The sequence below is a fragment of the Lepisma saccharinum genome, chromosome 25 (assembly GCF_977018435.1).
Source record: "Lepisma saccharinum chromosome 25, izLepSacc3.1, whole genome shotgun sequence".
NCBI classification, from domain to species: Eukaryota; Metazoa; Arthropoda; class Insecta; order Zygentoma; family Lepismatidae; genus Lepisma; species Lepisma saccharinum.
Window position 1 is genome coordinate 1,262,929 of NC_139253.1, and position 20,539 is coordinate 1,283,467.

The 20,539-nt window shown below is 39.0% G+C and overlaps 1 protein-coding gene across 1 annotated transcript in view; it reads right to left on the minus strand.

Annotated features, from left to right (window-relative positions):
* The window catches only part of LOC145978624 (uncharacterized), a 72,456-nt gene that overhangs the window by 7,270 nt on the left and 44,647 nt on the right, over nt 1-20,539 (minus strand). The window contains exons 6-9 of the mRNA XM_083111367.1: nt 17,970-18,083; nt 13,303-13,419; nt 10,499-10,612; nt 6,039-6,095 (exon numbers count right to left, since the gene is read on the minus strand). Of these exons, the coding sequence (XP_082967493.1) occupies nt 6,091-6,095; nt 10,499-10,612; nt 13,303-13,419; nt 17,970-18,083 (350 nt within the window). The 3' untranslated portion in view covers nt 6,039-6,090. The remainder of the gene's footprint in view (nt 1-6,038; nt 6,096-10,498; nt 10,613-13,302; nt 13,420-17,969; nt 18,084-20,539) is intronic.

Sequence of the window (20,539 nt, forward strand, 5' to 3'; positions counted from 1 at the left end):
CAGCACGTCGTTGTCGTTGGCGATTCGTTGTCGTTGTCGTTGGCGGTGACGCGCAAACCGCCCTTCCACATGATCTCTGCGTAGTCGTAGAAGAAACCGGGTATCAGGCGCATGGGAAACACCACAGTGTGGCTTTGGGTTTTGAACTTCGCGCCCGCTCTAAATCCCCCTGCTTGGTAGTATGCAGCATCGGCCTTGGATAGTTTCAGCGTTCTCACAGCCGTTGAAGTGATGCCGGGGTAGTCGACTCGATCGATGACGGTGCCATGCTTCCTAACTTGCACCTGCGAGAACAGGTACGGCACAAAGTTGTCCACAAGCCTCAGGTTCGCGTTGGTCGGGAAAGCTTTGCCCCTTTCTCTCTTCACCACGTCGAACTTGACGTACAGGTCAGCTCTGTGAGGGTGGATGAATCCGTCCCCGACGTCCACATCGAACTCGATCTATCGGTTCGGTTCGCTGAGGTTCGCAAACGTTCGACGGTTGGGAGGGAAGGAGTGCAACTCGTAACTTTCGATTTGCTCCATGATGGTTATTTATTACACGTTGATCTCCACTACGGCACTGGTCGTGGCTCCGGCGAAATCCACCACCTCGCCCTTCTCGTCGGTCACCGCCAACTCTATGTTGTCTATGCGATTGCGACACACAGGAAAGTATATCGGAGGCGAGGGCGTGTAGATGATTGGCTCCGTGAACTCCGAGTTTGGTTTGAACGTGGGGATGATCCCCGTCTGCTTGTGGCTGCCTGGGATCCCGTCCGAGGATTTGGTGATCATGCCTTCCGCCACGTTGCAGTGTACGTTCAGAGTCTCGGTAGCTAGAAATTTACGAATGCTACCGTTCTCGAATCCCAGGAGCTCTCCGACAGTGCTCAGGTCCACGATTTCCGTAGCAGGAACCAGTTCCACCCTGTGGGCCAAGAAGTTTTGCGACAACAGCCCACCTCTTGGCAAGTGGTCCTGCAAGGTAGACAGGTTGTACTGGCCGGGGATGACGCTGATTTTTTTCGCTGCCGACCTTGATGGTGTTGTTATGAACCGTCACGTTGGGTATCAGGTACATGGTGTAGAATGCACGAAGGGCAATGGATTTAGGATAGATTATGTCGCCGTGCAACGCTAGTTTCTGAACCGAAGTCTCACTGGTGAGATGGAATACTCCCATTGTGCTTCAGGAGCCACAACGCTTTCTGCAAATCCTCGATCTTTGGGTTATTTATTTGTGACAGGAACAAAAGCATGGATACGCAGATATGGCCGCAGTTCACTTCGTCGAAACTTGCATGCGTTTGTCGTTGTAGTAGAGGTTGGAAGCATCGAGTTACTTCGCTCACCCAGCAGTAGGCACGCCGCCGAAAAAATCGAAAACAATCGTGTTGTTTTTTTCTTACTTGTGGTAGCAGATCCAATGCGTCCCCGGATTTTCGTAACTGTCCAGGTTGACCACGCCGTACTCTTCTTCACAACAGAGGGTAGGGAATCGGACATGAAAACACTTTGATTCCCAGTGGCTCGATCAGAGATTCAATGTCGAGGTTGGACAGTGGCTCTTCTATTTTTAAATTATTTTTTAGGGCTTCGAGCTTCCTACATACACCTTTCACTTTCTTCTTCATGGCCAGGTTGTGGCGTTTCTGCTCTTCCAGCTCGGCCTTGTTCTTCTTGGCATAGATGACGGTCTTGGCGAAGGCGGCACTGCCTCCTGCCAAGCTACCCACTGCACCCAGAGCAGCCAGGATGGCCAGGATGCTGAATATGAAACCTCCAGTTTCCTGCTGCTTCCGTGAACGCTGCAACCTCCTCAACTGAGGGGCGCTGAGCAGTAATTTCATTCCATAACCTTTGGCTAGGCAGGAACGTTTCTTCTCCCTTTGTTTCTTGGTAAGTAATCCACCAAGAGCTCCGAAAGACTTGAGGTTCGCGTAGGGCACCTAGCAGACGACGCCCTTTGGTTTCATTGTGGTTATTTATATATCGTGGGAGGCAATGAAGAAAGTTGGCGCTTCGTACAACAAAAGAAGGTGACAGATAATATCATCGGTCTCAGTGTTCGACGCGTACAAGTCGTCGGTAAACTTTCTTCTCCCCTCCTCCCCTCGTGAAGCTCGTCCATCCTGTCGTCTAATTTTTCGCCTGCAGCCCGAAAGAGGGTCTCGGGATCGGCACACCTCATCCCGCTTATTTTGCGAACATGGTCCATAAGAATCATCTCGCACAGGGCGTGGAATACCGGTAATGTTTTGGCTACCTTCACGAGTTTTTTGACATCCTCGTGACCACCGTCGAAAGTGTGCATGAATATCTTAGGCAGCAGTTCGAGCGGGAGTTCTGTTATACGAGTCATCATTTTCACGGGGTGTTATTTAATTACAGCCCCCACCCTTGAGTGGCATCGTTGATTTGGTACAGGGCGTCCGTCATGATCAAAATTTCTCTGTAACTTTGGTAATCCTCGTCCGTGTAATCTCTTGGCTGCTTTTTGGTAATAAGCTCCCACAGTCCTACAGTGCCGGGATACCTGGTTCAGCTGTTCTTCTCCCCCAAATTGAGTTTCACGTCGTCACCCTTGAATGAAACTTTCGATTTTTCGATGTTCCAAACCACACCCTCGTTATGTTCCACGGACGGGTACAATCCGAACACCTCGTCCTTGTCAAATTTTACCGGTGCTCAGGGAATCTCTCGCCAATGGACCCAACTAGACTAGCTTGTCCGAAGAGGTGCTGCCTAGGGCCTGACGTCTTGGCGGCGGTGCGTGTTTGAACGGAGTAACGTGAATGCTGGATATCGGTATGGGTACGTATAATTTCGAGCAGTGAGCGGCACGAGCTCGTTGATCAAGTCTTTGTTTTGCTCGGTGACATCTTTGATTTTACCGAGTCCGCTGATGGCATCGATGATAGGTTGGTCATGACTTTTTTTCTTCGTATATTCCACGATTCTCAGATTTCCACCCCTTGAACCGTTTCGTGAGGTAGTGGCAAAGCTTCAGGTTGTCGTCTGCGAGTTTGTGTTTCGCCATTGTTATTTTATACGACGATTATGTAATGTTGCAACGTTCATGAAGTTGTTGATTTTGTTTCTGTATTTTCCGTCGTTTGGTTTCCTCTTCATGACGATCGTCACAAATCCAAAATCGTCCCGGTTCCAGCAGGACGCACAGAATTTAAAAAAATCGTTGTAGCTCAAATCTCCGTCCACGTAGTCGTCATGCACGTGTTTGAGGTTGGTGGCATCCTGACTAAACAGACACACGAGGTTAGCGTTGTCCCGGAGCAGCTGCTTGGGAATCTTCGAGAAGGTCTGCGCAAGGTAGAAGCAGTCCGTGCTCTTGTGACGACCCTGGGTAAAGAAGTTGCGAATCTCGTTCTGGTTTTCCAGGATCACGTCGTCGAAAACCACCACCGAGTTATCGAGGCAGCTGTCCAGTGGTATCATTTCAGAAGAGAATGTAGCTATGCCCAGTCCTTCGTACAGTTTCGCCAGCTGACGATTCTTTGGTTGCTCGAAACCTTTGGAGAAAACGAACAGGTTCCGGTTCTTCCAATCTAGCCAATCGGGCGCGAGCAGGAAGTTGTCCACAACCAATGTTGTCTTCCCGCATTCCGAAGGTCCGACGACGAGGCAGCGGATGTTGTCGGGCAGCAGCTCGCTTGACCGGAGCGTTCCTGTTGCTTGTTACCCCGCCATTAGTTTTGACCTTGAGGCTACCTCTCTTTCAGTACCTTCGTCAACTTCAGTTGTGAAAGCGTGTAGGAAAAGTTTTCATTATCTGCTTCTGTGGTATTCTATTTATATAATGCGGTCGCGCGGACGTCACGACTGTGTTTGGGATTTAACATCATCGACGATTTATTACGATCAATAGACAAGAGAATTGCAGATTTTTTATTTGAAGCATATACTGAATAGAGGGAGCCGTGGTTTTGAAGAACGAATGTTAAACGATAACTAAGGACTAAATTCACGTTGATCAGCTGTGTTTAAATACTCAGTTAAAATATATTTTGACTTAGTGAATTTGTTTTCCTTAAACTCACAATATAAACAAATTACTTTTTTCAGAAGTTAAAAAATAATATTTCGTTCTCAAAACTATGTAATTGTGTTCAGTGAATAACAAAGCATACAACATGATTAAATTCACATCATTTAAAATATGTCCTGATATAGTTATATTCCTTTTTTCTTAGAGGTCCCGTGGACCGCACGACTGTGTTAGTGCCCGGAACGTTCACGACAGCGGTTAAGGGTTAACAATCGGCTCAATATCTTAATGTCTGAAGTTAAGGACAAGATAAATGTGGTTGGAACAGCGTGTTTACAATCAACTTCACGTCTTGAATCTGTATTTGATAATAAATGTCGTAATGATAGTTGATGTCAAACTATCTGAATTTGAAAATTTGCAAGGATCATTGTAAGAACACGTTCTTGATTGTGACGAACGTCTAAAGGATGTTAATAACGAGTTTAATGATTATGATCAGAGTTTAGATAATATCAAATCAAATTATAATGACTGATCTTCTAACATTGTTAATCTTATGTCTAGAGTCACTTAGAAAGCAAAAGCAATGTTAATACTGATGAACATAAGCATATTTCTGATTGTACAGAAAATGGACGGCAAAAGGTCGAAGCTTGGCGATGCAGCCTGACTCCATGCTTCCATGACAGTTTGCTTCCTGAACCCGAACAAGTTCATAGGCAGAGGCGTCTCGTGAACGCATGCGGTGCATGCTGTGCATGCGTTAATTGTGGGAAAAATGGCACGTTGCTCTGCGACGACATTAATGAGCATTTCTACATTCTAATTTCTTCATATAGGGGAAGTTTTTATTTTACACTAGAGCGCTGAACTAAGCTTATATTACATTTCTTGTATCTGAAGTGACGCATGCGTCAATTATGGAAAAATAATTATTACTTTCTTTCACTTCAGATCCAAGAAATATAATATATGCTTAGTTGAGCGCTCTCGTGTAAAATAAATACTTCTCCTGTATGAAGCAATTAGAATCTAGAAATGCTCGTTAATGTCGTCGCAGAGCAAGCTGCCATTTTTCCCACAATTAACACATGCGCAGAATGCACCGCATGCGTTCACGAAACGCTTCTGTTCATAGGCATGGTAATTGTCATGCGCAGAAGTTGAAACACTTCGACAGTAATTTAGCAACGCTGTGGTTGTGGGTGCATGCAGATTTTGGCCAACTGCTAAACATCCGATAAGTTAGAGACGAGACACACCGCGATAAGATTAAATGCCATCCATTTTAGGTTAGATTGGATAGTAGGCAACAACAACACACTAATTGGGTTGCTAGGATAACGTGAGCAGGCAGGTTACCAGGGTAACGTAGTTCAAGTCATAAAAAAGTAAGGTTAGATAGAGTCATAATAGAGTACGATGTTAGTTTAGATTAGGGTATAAAACAGTACATAACTCGCCAACACTGATTCGTAAACAGCTACAAGTTGGCAACACTGCCAGTAAGGTTAACATACATAGTAAAAAAGGCCATAGGTTTTTAAAATATACATCGTGAAAGGCTACGCCGAGTTTGCAACACTGCCAGTGAGGTTTACATACATCGTAAAAAGCTATGAGTTGGCAACACTGCGAACCTCTCTGAGCCTCATTTTCGGTTTCTCAATCGGCTTTGTACACCTACTAAAATACAACGTGAAAAGTAATAAACGTAATCGATTTTGAGCAAACTGCAGAAATAACATAAAAACTCAATGACCATAGATGCATGGCAGAAAAAGGATCAAGTAACATGAGTTTCTATTTGTATTCGATTTCTCAAGTAAGTATCGATCTATCTCGTGTCAGGAGAAGAAACTAGTCCAATGGAATCATGCATATTTATTGAGATAACATATAGTTTTCATACGTTCTAAGTAACATTTTGAATACAAAAATTTATCGAAGTTCATTATGGTAGCCACATGGATGACACTTGATCATTATTAACTGAATAATTGTGCACGATATTTTCCAGGAAATATAAATACAAAAGAACTTACCTTGAAAAACAGTTGCGTTGGTGCAGTGTAGTCGGAATTACTTGCCAGGAATTTAATCTGAAATGAATATTGTTGTTTTAGATTATTTACCTCGGTATGTCATACTTAATGTTTAACTACAATTTCACCAACGATTTGTTAAACCTAGGCAGCATTAGTAATTAGCACACTAAAGAAGTAATTCATTAATTCAAAATTCTAAGCTACAGTGTGTATATCTTTATCATATTTCCAACTTTTATTATTTAACCGTAACAGGTAGGTGATACTTCTGATGAAAAGAACAAAGGGATCGGGTTTACAACATGGTAAGTGAAATTTTCGTTATTTTTGAGTTGCAAAGTAAAATGTGCCATCCTTCAATTTTCGAGTGAAATTGCCATGTCATACAATTTGCATTTGACTCAGTGAAGACTTCTGAAATCTGTAAACACAACACAAAAACAACACAATCTACAGTATAGTTTTTTCATAACTTTTTCCTTAATGAACTCATAAATCAACAAAATGTCACTTGCCATGTTTTACACCCGAGCACCTCAATTATCCCTCTTTTCCCTAGTGCCTTTCCAACGCACAAACAATTTATAATATCAGAATTTATCTTCTGCATGAACAGGAAGCAACACGATATGTTTTCGTTCATTTGTTTGCTTGTTAGTGAATTATTTTTCCTGATACGAAAGTATTCATTGGAACGAATTCTTATTTTAAAGGCACTGAAAATCTTATCTGGTTCAAGGAAGTTGAAAAGAAAGTTGAAATTAATTCCACCTAACAGCTGTCAAGTATCAGAATATTTGCTACGATTTTCGTAACCTCATTCCGTAAAGTATTGTAACGCCTGTGTGAAGCTTCTTATGGAAGGAACATTTGTAAACATTTCTAGTGTCGAAGACATTCACAAGAGAAATATGCAAGAAATGACGACCAGAATGTATTTTTTTTATCGAAGTGTTACGCCCTCCCTTGCCCGGGAAAACAAATGCTACCACTACCTAGATAGAGGCGGCAAAATCTCCCTCGGACAAGCGAAATAGCGTTACGGTCCAGGTTAAGTTCGTGTGTAGGAACCGGTGACCAACAGTGCATAGTAATAAGCCATATCGAATAAAAACAAAGACATATGTACTTTCAAATTACCACCTCTTTACCTGTAGCCGGGAAGCGGCTAGCTGCATACCTGAAAATCACGGGTAGCGACATGCATACGAAAATGATATAGCCCAAAATTAACATGAAAATAAAAAGTATATTCTATTCATAACCAACAAAAAAATGAATTATTACAGGTCCCCACACTTCCACTCTCACATTCTCTCTCAGATTCAATCCTCATGGGGTCATCGACACAAGAAATTATACATGACATGTACAGGTTTTATGATGACAAGCCCTAATTATTTCATTCTCAATTAATTTTATCTTACTTTATGTCTAATCAGGTCGTTTGTGATTTTGCTCCAGTGCTACTTAAATCCTAGCCAGCCCTTACTTAAGTTCACCTTTTGTTTTTAAAAAAGAAACTAGTCGGCGCGGTGACAATACATTACTTGACCAGTATAAACAAAGGCGTCTCAACGGCAATTACATTCACTTGGGCGGACGTTTTCCTTTTACAGGACCTCACGTGGTTCCAAACATAACAACTAACCTCCGTTGAGTGGCGCAAACATATACTCTCTAGCAGGCGGGACTTAAACACTTCGCCGCGACGAGCAATTCACATTACCAGGCAAATACTTTAACAAACAATCACATATGCGACCTAGCGTAGCTAGCAGCGACACAGCACTGACACATAAAAATGAACAAACCTCAAGTAGATTATGCAATTAAGCGGGCGGTGCTTTACTCTAATAGTACGCACTTTAAACAAATACAAAGGAGCACAAACAACAATGAATTTAAGATCATAAAAAAATATCACAAGGAATAAGAAAAATTGACCTGAGACGAATAGATTACAAATGACAAGCGCGACGGGAGTTTGGTATGAGTTGAGTGGGCGTTTTCAAAATGTCGACGAATTTCAAGGGCGTTCACTAAATCAATCGGGCCGTCACGTGTTAAGGTTCACACAGATGAATACTTTACCATCTCTCAGCTTCCGGGGTGCATCCTGGCGTCTTTATGGGCGATTGAAAACACATAGTATCCACGCGAAAGGTTTCCTTGGTCGCGATGATGAAGATGCAAAAAGGGTTCAAACACCTAGTTCCCCTGCTCCTCTTCCTCTCGGTATCAGTGGATCTCCGTGGTATGGCGCGGTTCGGACGTCGCATCTGAGCGGTCGTTGTAGGCGTCGTCGGCGTCGTCGGGGCGTCAACATCTCTCTCTACATCTCTCTGTCGCGGCTGGTAGGCGTCGTCGGGGCGTCAACATCTCTCTCTACGTCTCTCTGTCGCGGCTGGTAGGCGTCGTCGGCGTGGCTCGTCGTCCCTCTCTCTCTCCGTGGCGGGTAGGCATCGTCGGCGTGGCTCATCTTTCTCTCTCTCTCTCCGTAGAGGGTAGGCATCGTCGGGGTGGCTCATCTTTCTCTCTCTCTCTCCGTGGCGGGTAGGCATCATCGGCGTAGTCTCGTCTAACATCGGGCGAATCGACGTAACGCCCTCATCTCTCTTCTTCCTCTAGCCCGCCATAGTTTCCGGTGTTCCTCGTTTCCCAAAAATTATAAATGGCGTAAGGTAATCACGGAAACACGGTTTCGCTTCAACTTCCCCCAGCGGCTGAGGTAGGCGCACTCGTGTAGACTTACTGCCTATCACACACACTGTTGTTCGCACAACACAACAAAGTCCACTGTACACGAAAGGTAGCACGAAGGTGCTCTCGTTCCAAGAATCGCGGCAAAACTGTATATGGAGAGGTAGCACGGAGCTGCTCTCGCTACAAGGATCGCGGTAAGACTGTGTATCGAAAAACCATGTCCTTCGTTTTATTTGGATTTTGAAAAAGGACGCTAGGCGCACGTTGGAGTGACGCTTCCGGAGAGGTTATTCCACCACGCTCTATTGTCTCCAAACTAGGACGGACCGTGTCCGAAGTTTACTTGTGCGGATTAAGCTTCCGCCTGGCTGTCGCCCATAGCTCAATTTCAAACGCTGTCCACAAACTGATCAATTAGAACCGATTTGATCTGGCGTCTGTAATTGTCGCTTGATCGTGACGAAACTCCACACATCCGTCCTTGTACACATGCCGCTGCGCTGGTATAAGTTTCACATGAATCTGACCGTTGGAAACCGAGATATTTAAATGTTTGTCATTACGGTCGAATTTCCTAAGCTTTAGACGCATAGCGTGACCCTTCAGGTACTCACCCTTAACACACGCGAACGTCTCGTTCCTCCCGTCGGCTTGGCAAAAATCAAATATGAAATCTTACAAATTAAAACACTCAACACTTTGAATCAACACGTCTTTTTACCGCTACATACATGAATAATAATGATAATAATAATAATGACGGTAAATCTGACTGTCACAGAAGGATACTTTCATAGGACGTGTATGTTTTTCAATGAATTTTTGGGGGTAGGAGAAATGTTTAGTGGGTCGGTGCCCACTTGCGTCCACGCATGTAGCCTTCCCTGGCGTCCCCTCACCAATTTGGCGACTCCCTCCTCTGATTAGGTCGAACATGCCAACCTCCGTGGCGGAGGGGTTAGGACAGTGAGGTAAGACGCCAGGTGTCCTGGGTTGGAATCACGATCTGGACATGGGTGTTCTTTTTATCATCCTCGTCGTTGTGATTAGCGAAAAGCGAAGCTAAATCGTCGTATGAAAACAAGGGAACGTGACTCCAAACATGTGTTTCTGGTTTGGTTTAAAAAAAACTCCTGTGAGAGCTCTATTTGGAGTCAGATGGACATAGCTCCACTTCTAATCCTTGGAAGTAAGGTGGAGTCACACATATCCAATTTACTGACTTACATATTCCTAAGAGTACATAATTTCCACTCTCCTGAAAATTTGATAAATTGGAGTTACATCCCTCTGGTTCCCATGCGACGAAATATAGATTGGGTCGAATTATATCATCCTTACTTACATTTTTCTAAATAACTGAGCAAGAAAAATTCCTAGACCCCATAAGGCATCCACAGCAGAAAACACTTATATTAATTTTACAACACATAGAATAGCTAATTCAAAACTCGAGATTTTTTATATTGATAATTCGAAAAATAAAAGATTATGTAGAACGGTATTTTTTTATTTTACATCAATATTAGGGCTGATCCGATACCAATGCAACACTTTTCCGGCATTTTGACCTTTCACGGACTTCGCAAAAATAATGCAAATAATGCGAATCATTTTGCACTGGTCTCCCCTACATAAAGCATTCGTCAGTGAAAAGTTTTACCTACTTCCTGAGCATTAAAAATTACATGAACACTGGTGTTAATTTTACAGTAAATAACATTACACGTAGGGAATTACAAGGTACTTACAACACTGATCGAAACATTCGTCTTGCGAGAGTAACCCTGCCATTACGCAGTTCGCCGAAGGAACGTATTGAGGCACGCACTCTCCCTGTACGCATTTGAAGCACTTGAACGAATCTGCGGAGAAAAGGAAAATCGTCCATGAATGTGAATCACCATCGTTCTCTCCACGTAAACAGTGTTTTAAACAGTGTTAAAATGCGGATACGATAGTTCTATGTACACCTGTGTTCACTGTAAATCAGATATGTGCATAACAGAAAGTGATAGTGACTGACTGCATGTAGGCTATCCATCATGATACGATATTTTGTTCATGTGTGTATGCTTTTCCTGAATACTAAACTTTAATTCAAAATTACTTTCTTGTATTTTGTCTTATTTAATCAAACTATGTCACATCGTTATCAACCTACTTCAAATTAGTATCAACTTGCCCCCTACCAGTATCAACTTGCCCCACGACGGGGCAAGTTTAGACGTTGCGTCCTGCGTTACTAATCAGGTTCTCGTCAGCTTACAAATTATATCTGTGAAATTTTTATGTGCTTTTTATAAAGGTAAAGAGTTAAGCTATCGAGTAGTAAAATGTTTTATTTTCTTGCTAGCAACATAAAAAACGAAAAATATCAAACACTCAAATTGTATCAACTTGCCCCGTTCTCCCCTATGTTTAAAATGTGTTTTATTTCGGTTCTTGTTTAACACTGTTTAAAACATTTAAAACTTTTTTAAAACAAAGAAAACTATATATTTTGTTTATTTTAAAAAAGAACATAAATTTTGACAACCCTGATACAAATAGAGTTTGGGGGAATCGCTTGGTGTCCTCGTGTTGACGAAACAACGGTAAGAGGTGAATTTAACCATTGAAACGAAATCCAAATCTATGCGCTAGTGTTGCAATAAGCAGATAGGGAACAATGTCAGAAACTGAACACGCGAAATGGAGTACACAAATGTCCATTTCCTGATGTGAGAGAGATACTTTCTTCTTTATAAGTTACAAACCTATGTACAGTTTATGTTAAGGCTTTAAAAAAATAACGGGTAGCTACTTATTATGTTTAAAACGAGGAAAGAGGAACTTATGTTAAGAGTATTTGAAAATAAAATCCTTTAGAAAAATATTTGGACCTAAAAGGAATGAGAAGACGGGTGAGTTTAGAGGGTTACATAATTTGTATTCATGTCCAGATATTATTAGAATGATTAAACCAAGAAGACTTAGGTGGGCAGGCCATATAGCACGAATGGGAGAGGAGAGAATAGTTCACATGATTCTTGTTGGGAAACTTGATGGTAAGAGACCAGTAGGAAGGCAAAGATGAAGATGGAGAGATAACGTTCTTTATGGATCTAAAAGAAATCGGCAAGGATTTAAAAGAATGGATAGGTCTTGCTCAGGAGAAGCCTTCCGTTTCTACATATTCTGAGTAAGGATAGTATTGCTGCAGCCGACCTCGGGTGAGTAGAATCAGGTGGGAGCGAGGGCGGCAGTCGGCCCTGGCCCTCATGCGCTCTTGCGTCACAGTTTATTATTGTTATTAGTAGAGTTAGAAGAAAATTATTGGTTAATAAGTGAAATAAAGCGAATGATCATTCACGCAAAGCTCACTCGTTGCAGTGGCGTAGCAAAGGAGGATTAGAGGGGTCATAACCCTCCAACTTTGGCCCAATATTACTTAAACAAGAACGTCGATGTCAGGAAAATATGGCAAGATAAGGGCTGACTACTAAAGAAAGAAAGAAAGAAAAATTCTGGGCACTCCACTGACTAGTTGTTAAATCATTTATTCGCTGTAATCAAATAGATATGTGAAGACTTTATATTATGTACCAGAAACATAAATAAAATTACCAGCACAAAGTAAATTAAAATGTAATTCACAGTTACTTTTGAAGTATCAGTAACTGTAATTGAGTTACTTTTTAAAAATCAGTAACTATAGCTGTAACTCCATTACTTTTAAAAAGTAGCTTTGGGCACACTATAATGTGCAATTAATATCATTAATTACAACTATAATTGATAAATTTGAAAGAGTAATCATGATTCTTATCAGTCGGTGAGTGACGTTTTATTACTTATTTTTTTATTGATTTGAATGGCGAAGTTAAGGCTGTGGAGCCTTTTCTTCCACTTGACCATGTTTACAGAATTTTTGAATGTGGAAGTTACAATATAAAAATTTCAAAGGAGTTAAAATACAAAGAAAGAATTACATATAAGAATTGGAATCTAACCTCTACGCGGGGGCACACACACACACACTCACTCACATTCTCGTCCTTACACATGTACACACACGCATGTACAAGCAAATATATTCCAAAACGGTATACATTAATGATTCATCTTAAATAAAACATATAATCATTTTTTGGGCTTACTTTCTTCTATCACTCTGTGCACCTGCTACTTAGTTTCGGAAGCGAAATGTTTAATTTTTATTTTTTATAGATGCAATTTTAACAGCTTTTCGAACGTCACAATTGAGGAAATTTGTTGTTTGATTAAATACCACTTGCTACATCATGGCAATTTGTCTGCAATTATCAACGATCTTTTTCTGTTCCTTTCTCAACATTCATATATGCCACTGGTCTCTCAATACAAACACCAGTACATACTAATGAAACGATAAGTTTTCCAATTTATTCATGTCGAAACTTACATGGAAAAATTGGAAAAGTGAAATGACGGTAGACAGAGTGCCCATTGTTCCTGTTATTTATTATTTCTGAATAAAGCATTTCGTAGAACTGTTAACAATTTAGTCTTGGCAGGAATAATTAGTACTTACTGCAGTGATTCCTGCACTCCTCCTCCGAGGTGTAGTGGTTAGGACCTGTGCATCCAGTTGATGTTGTTGCAGGAGCGTAGACACACGCCCCACCTTCACACTGGAAACATATTTGTCCTGAAACACATTAAGAGGATTGTTACATTCTGAGGTCAGGATGGACCCGGGGTAATGTGAGTTATCATCGTACCGAATTTCAGTATGAAAAATAGAATCATACTCTAGCAAGAAATTTTACAGTCAAGGATTTAGGGTTTATTTTTTATTCAAATCTTACTTTTAGTAAACACCTAGAACAAATAAATAGTGAAGCGTTCAAGAAACTTGGGTTGATTCTTAGAATGGGGAGGGAATTCAAGAGTATATCGACACTAAAAGTTTTGTATCATTTATAAGTAAGACCAAAACTCGAATATGCATCTGTTATATGGAATAGAGACACAATAAAGTACAGTGTAGCTATTGTAAGAGTCCAATCGAGATTTCTTAGATTTTTAAAATACAAATTTCGGAACGTTTATCCCACATTTGAACACTACGACAACCTAATATATGAAAGTCGGTTTACAAAGCTGTGTCAGGAAATAGTATTCTTGTGGATGTTGTTAAATCACAAAGTAGAAGGTGAACATCTACTCTGCCAGATAAATTTTCGAATCCTGTCGTCGAAAACTAGACTCAAGAATGAAGTTTTTCTTATAAAGATGGTTAGATCAGAAATTGAAAAAACTAAATCTCCATTGTGGGGGGTGTGCACCAGTTACAATAAACTGATAATCAAGAATAAGGCCATTGACATCCTTTGTATAAACCTAAGGGACCTCAGTAAAGCCACTATTTACACAACGGCCTAAGCTTAAACACATAATTCCCTAATGAAATGGTGTGATAAATTGTGTGTGTGTGTGTGTGTATATATATATAAAAATATTTTTAAATATATTTTTACATATACAGTATATGTTTGTGTATTTATATATTAATTTCTGTCTCTATATTACAGAAATATATGTAATTTTGTTCACTATGTATCCTTCATATGTGCTCCTTAATTAGGTATGTACCTATTGAGTTCAATACATATACGAATACTGATATGTCTTTGAACAATACACATACCCAGATCAAGACTGCTAGGTTAATTAATGATTACATATTGAATAAACTGAGAAAAAAACTAAAAGAAATTGATTGGTTTTACTTAATTACTTCTTGTGCAAATGTGGACAAGGCATTTGTCAACATTATTTCCAAAATATACAATGACTGCCACCGCAGAGTCCTTAAGAAAGAAAAAACAATTAAGGCAAAATGAAAACAAATGCACGTAGGTGAATGGTATACTCCTTAGTTAACTCAAATAAAAACAAAGCTCATGATGTATTAATATGAATATAAAAATAATAAGGTGGATAAGGCTAGATATCTGAAAATTAAGAGCATTTATAAGTAAAAATAAAAGAAGCCAAACTTTCCGCAAACGATCAATTCATTAATAATTCCAATAATAAATGTAGGGCAGCTTGGGATATTATTAAAACTGAGCTAGGAAAGTGAAGTACAAACCAAATGAGAATATCTCAATTACCCCTGACGAATTTAATTACTTCTTTGTCAAGTCTGGTAACGGTTATCCCACAAAGATCAATGCTACAAAAGATTGTATCCACGTTGATGTAAATGGTGTACCAATATCACATGACAATAGTAGTAATCTGCCTAGATTCAGATGGTATGAAGTTAAGCCAATGGATATTATTAAAGCACCACAAAAATTAAAGAATTCTAAATCTGATGATTGCTATCAAACTTTGTTATAAAAATAATTATTGACGTTATGCAGTACCCACTTACTACTCTTATTAATTGGATGTTTCACAGTGGATGTTTGCCTACATGTCTCAAAGTCTCAGTTGTTGTTCCAATACACAAAAATGGAGATATGTTCAATCCAAGTAATTACCGTCCAATATCACTTGTGCCTATTCTATCAAAAATTCTAGAACACTGCGTACATATTCAGCTAGATGAGTATTTTGCAAATAATAATTTATTCACAAATGCTCAGTATGGTTTTAGAGCTCATTCATCAACCACAAAAGCAAATGGAAGCATTGTCGCAACAGTACTGAATGCTTTTGAATCTAAACTTTCTGTGAGTGCAACACTTATTGATTTAATTAAGGCTTTTGATTCAGTTTAACACCAAATGCTGATAAAAAAAAAGGTACGCTCTTATGGTATCCTAGAAGCTGAACTCTCTCTCATAAAATCGTATCTATCAAATAGACAGCAGATGATCAGTATAAACAATAAACAATCAGATCTCCTAAATATTGAAAGCGGAGTCCCCCAACGTTTGGTTCTTGGTCCTTTCCTTTTAAACATTTATCTAATGATTTACCCATTTTCATACCCCATAAAACAGTTTTGTATGCAGACGATACTACTTTCCTCACAATTGGCAATAATAAATACATACTTGATGAACTGGACGAAGAAGTAGAAGATAAGTCCACTCTCTGATTTGGAACTAATCAATTGGCTATGAATCAAAACAAAACAGAGAAAATAATCTTCAACCTAAATAAGGACATGGAATGTACCTCAGTAAAGCTTCTTGGTCTACATCTAGATTAAAAAGTATCCTGGGATATTATCCTGGGATGTGCAAAAAAAAACAAATTATGCTGCAAACAGGCCAGAGTCATCATTTTATTAAATAAACTTAGATCCTGCGTAAGTGAAAATTTATTGGTACAATTTTATTATGCTTTTTTTTCATAGGTAACTCGTCAACTGCTGGCAATGTATTCATTTGGCAGAAAAAAGGCGTAAGAATATGGATGGAATATTCAACCAATCCGTTTCATGCAAACCTCTTTTCAAACAATATAAATAATGACTGTTCCATGCCTATACATATTTATCTGCCTAATGTTTATCAAAGAGAATATTCATAAATTCAACATAAGACACTCTGTACTCAGACACAACACAAGATTCAGTTATAAGTTGGACACACTACCAACCAGGCTAAGCAAGGTACAAAATAATTACAAACACGTGGAAATAAAACTCTTCAACCAGCTGCCAGGGACAGCCCACTATGCACCTCTTAAAAAACTTAGAATTGTGCTGCAAGACTGGCTAAGAGAAAAGGTTTTCTACTCAATAGATGAATTTATTCTGCACTCAAAAGAAGATTCAAATTTCTAGAACTTTTAATATAAGTAATACTATCCTCTCCATACTGACCCAATATATTTATTATTTATGTAGGCTTGTTTATGCTATTCTTGTATTGAGTTTTATATTTAGATATATATATATGCTATTCTTGTATTACGTCTTATATTTGTATGTTTATACTATTCTTGTATTATGTTTTATATTTGTACCAATGACGATAACTATTGCATTATTGTAATGCTTAATGATGAACAAACATATTGATATTGATATATATATATATATATATATATATATATATATATATATATATATATATATATATATATATATATATATTTATATATATGTGTGCGCGTGGTGGGCCCCCAAACTGACCAAGCTAGCTACGTCCCTGCATTTTCCTATTTAAAATATTTGCTTTACACACTGCCCTTCTGTAGGAAAAACGAAAAAACTAAATTATGCCTCGTTCAATGCCCTGTACCATGAAGGTACGTGGAAGGAGTGAGCTAGGTTTTGTGCTAGTCGTCTGAAGGGTTACATTTGTTCCTTAATGCACGTTTCTCAGCTGACGTGCAGCGTGCAACATGTTCCGGTGCGATACAGGGTTGACAGGTGAAACGGATTTTAAGAGACAGTCCCTTAGTTAAACATGTCCCACGTTCCGTGACAATCTTTTCCGAGAAGTTCCGTACCTGAAATTTAAAAATTTCCCGTCTGTACTCATATTTCTAAGCTCCATAATCAACTGTTCTTCTACCGGTGACGGTGCATTGTGGGACATCCACCTGTTTGTGACCGATACCTCCTCTACACTCTTTCTACTTTCTTCCGAACGTGCATGGAGCAGCTGTAAGTTCTGTTTAATGTGTCTCAAGATGAGTGGTAAATGTAAATGCTTCTGATACAAAGCCTGTGTACATTTCTTAAGTCACGGTTGGATGAAGAATATTTCCACCTGAGGTTGAATGATAGTAGTAGGAAACATGAAGCAGCTTGTAAAAACTGCAACAAAGTATGTTCCATAGTACACGGCGGTCAGGTTACAACAATGTCATGTAGCATACTCGAGGAATGGAGTAGAAAAATAACAAAGTATCTTCTTTATCTACAGTATGTATTAGTAATAGTATATCAAAAGAAATAACCGTGTTGATATAGGCTATATACTGTGATTTCGCAATTCTGGCCCTTATTTTCACGCTAGGATCGAGATTTTGTCCTTTATTTTCAACTTCCAATTCCAATTTTTATCCCTTATTTCCAATTTTTGATAGCAGTTTTCGTCCCCTATTTTCAAATTGTGATTACAATTTATTATTTCAATATTATCCCTTATTTTCAACTTCCAATTGCAAATTTTATCCCTTATTCCAACTTGTGATTGCGATTGCGTTCCTTATTTTCATCTTGGCAACCTTGTAACCCTAGTGCAAGAAATTCCAGTGTGGTCACTTGGAGAAGGTACTTACCGCACTGAGCTATACATTCTTCTTTCGTCAATAGCCCTGCCAGGCCACAGTTTCTTGTCCAACTGTGCGTCAGTTTACATTCTTCTGCGATGCACTTGTAGCAATGAAAATCATCTACAAAAGAAGGAGATTTATATACATTAGTAAACACCATGTTTTCACTGTTAAAACGATTCGTCAAAGTAGAATATAAATTTATAACTTCTGATTCCATGGAGTCTTTGAATTTTTTCACAGTCATTGTCTGAATCTTTGCACTAGCAATAATACCGTACTATTGATCCGTAAGAAAATATTACCTATGTTTCTTAACGTTGCCTAGTGATACAGAATGCCCCCAAAATTGGCAAAAATCAGGAGCTCGTTATTTGACCCCTAGATCAAATGCAAATGATTAGCATTTTAAAGAATAATATACACTTTGGGCCCATAGAATTGACATGAGATTGATTATTTAGTTTTTATACAAATAGTATAATTTTGATTGATTGATTTACTTTATTTTACTTCGCTTTTGTGCCACTTTGGCTAATTGCGAAGATGGGGATGAGTGATAATATGATTAAATTGATGAATGGATAATTAACAAACAACCATGCTCAGGTGGGGATTCGAACCCGGGTCTCCTGGCGGTGTCGTAGTATAATTTTGACGTACTTCAATACATATTTGTGACCACGGTAATACTAAGCAATACACTTGAAAGATTGAAATACATTCCAAGAAATAGATTAGAGAAAAGAAGTAATGATTTCAACTATAATTCTGCCCCTCGCTGCAAGATAATGGTTACCCACAGTTTGACCGAAATTTATTTACATTTGTTTCACGTGCCTACATGTGATTATCTTTCCTCTTGTTTTGTCAGAGTTCGCATGTGATACTTCCACGTATGTTTTCTGGTGTGAGCGAAATTATACCATGAGCACATATTCGTAGGAACATAATGGTAACCCACAACCCCTTGCTGGGGAAGCGTTCAAGTCCATCAGATCAATTGAAAAGTGAACTTGTTGGAGATAGCTATAAGTGATTTGAAGCAGTAATGCATCGTAAAAATCATCAAGCGGTGGAAATTCCTCAGCTAGTGATGAAAGAGTAAGTATTTGTTTCTTTCGTTTTCATTCATTGTGTTGCGTACCATTATGTTGCACCGGAAAAAAAATGTGTTCAATACCATTATCATGCTCCTAAATTCTCTGAAAAATATTTCGGTGTTACCATTAGAGACTGCTCCCATGACCTCGGATGATAAAATTACCTCTACATCAGATTTCAAGTTTAATTTTCAAGGGAAATCACCTAGAAAACGGCAAAGCCGGTATGACATTGATTTACACTAATTATTTAAATTGTAAAATAAGGCATTTGTGTTGTATTAAGTACTTTTGAAATAAAACGTAAATTATTCATTTGTGTGTCCTGAATTTCACCTGATCATGCATAATAATAAAGTTGCAAGAGACAATGACAAACAACAGTTGGGTGCAATACAATGGTATGCCACATCAATTTTTTCCACAACTTGTCTTTAAAATAATTTTATTGTGAAACTATTTTGTTACTGCAATACACATATTATGTGTTATGTGATCATTGAAAGTCTATTTTATATCTAAATCATAGTTTTTAGTCATTTAAAAGATATCTGTGAAATTAATGAATTTTCCGAATATTCAATCGTCTTTTTCTTAAAAGTACCTGCTTGTGGGTTGCCATTTTCTTGCTCCGAGGGGCAGAATTACAAACACAATAATAATTTAGCCTTTCTGTGCATAAAATGGAATTTAAGCACCAATTCAATCAATCAATCAAGTAACAATAATAATGATATTATTATTAATATTAATAATTGTGACGCCTGGAAAAGAGGCTTCCTACCAAATCACTTTTAGGAAAAAATCATGTACTTCGAGGCATTAAACAATATTTATTCACTAGTTTCGATTCCTTACCTTCTTCTTCTTCCTTTAAATGTGCTTTTGTTGCGAATGTGAGTTGCTCGAACGTACTTTCCCGGCGTAGTTCAGTTTATCGGTCTTTGTTTCTGTCATTACTTTCTTCAATACTGACAATCTGCTTTTGAGAGTGCATAGAGTAGAAAAAAAGCAACTACAAACACTCTATTTTTTAAAGCCAAATAAATAATTTTTAAGAAATTTATCTTCTATTCAGCGGTCCTTAAAAATATTTGCTGCAGAACCGCGACACATCAACACTCATCTTCTTAACTAAATCTTCAGAGATATTGGCAATATTTATACAAGGCGCATTAGAAAAAAGGCTGATATTTTGTAGCAAACAAGAAAGTAAGTGTAGCAACTTGGTATTAGTGGCTACAAACATGTTCAGATTCACTTCATTTTTCAACATAGTCGCCATTATTTTCCAAGCACTTTCTGTACCGTGCAACAAGCTTTTTTATACCCTGTTCATAGAAAATCGCCGTTTGGGAGTTCAGCCAATTCAACACTGCTATTTTCAACACCTCACGTTCTTCAAATCGTTCAGACGAAAGCCACCTTTTTTAGTTGCAGGTAAAGGTGAAATACACTTTGTGCATCGTTCGG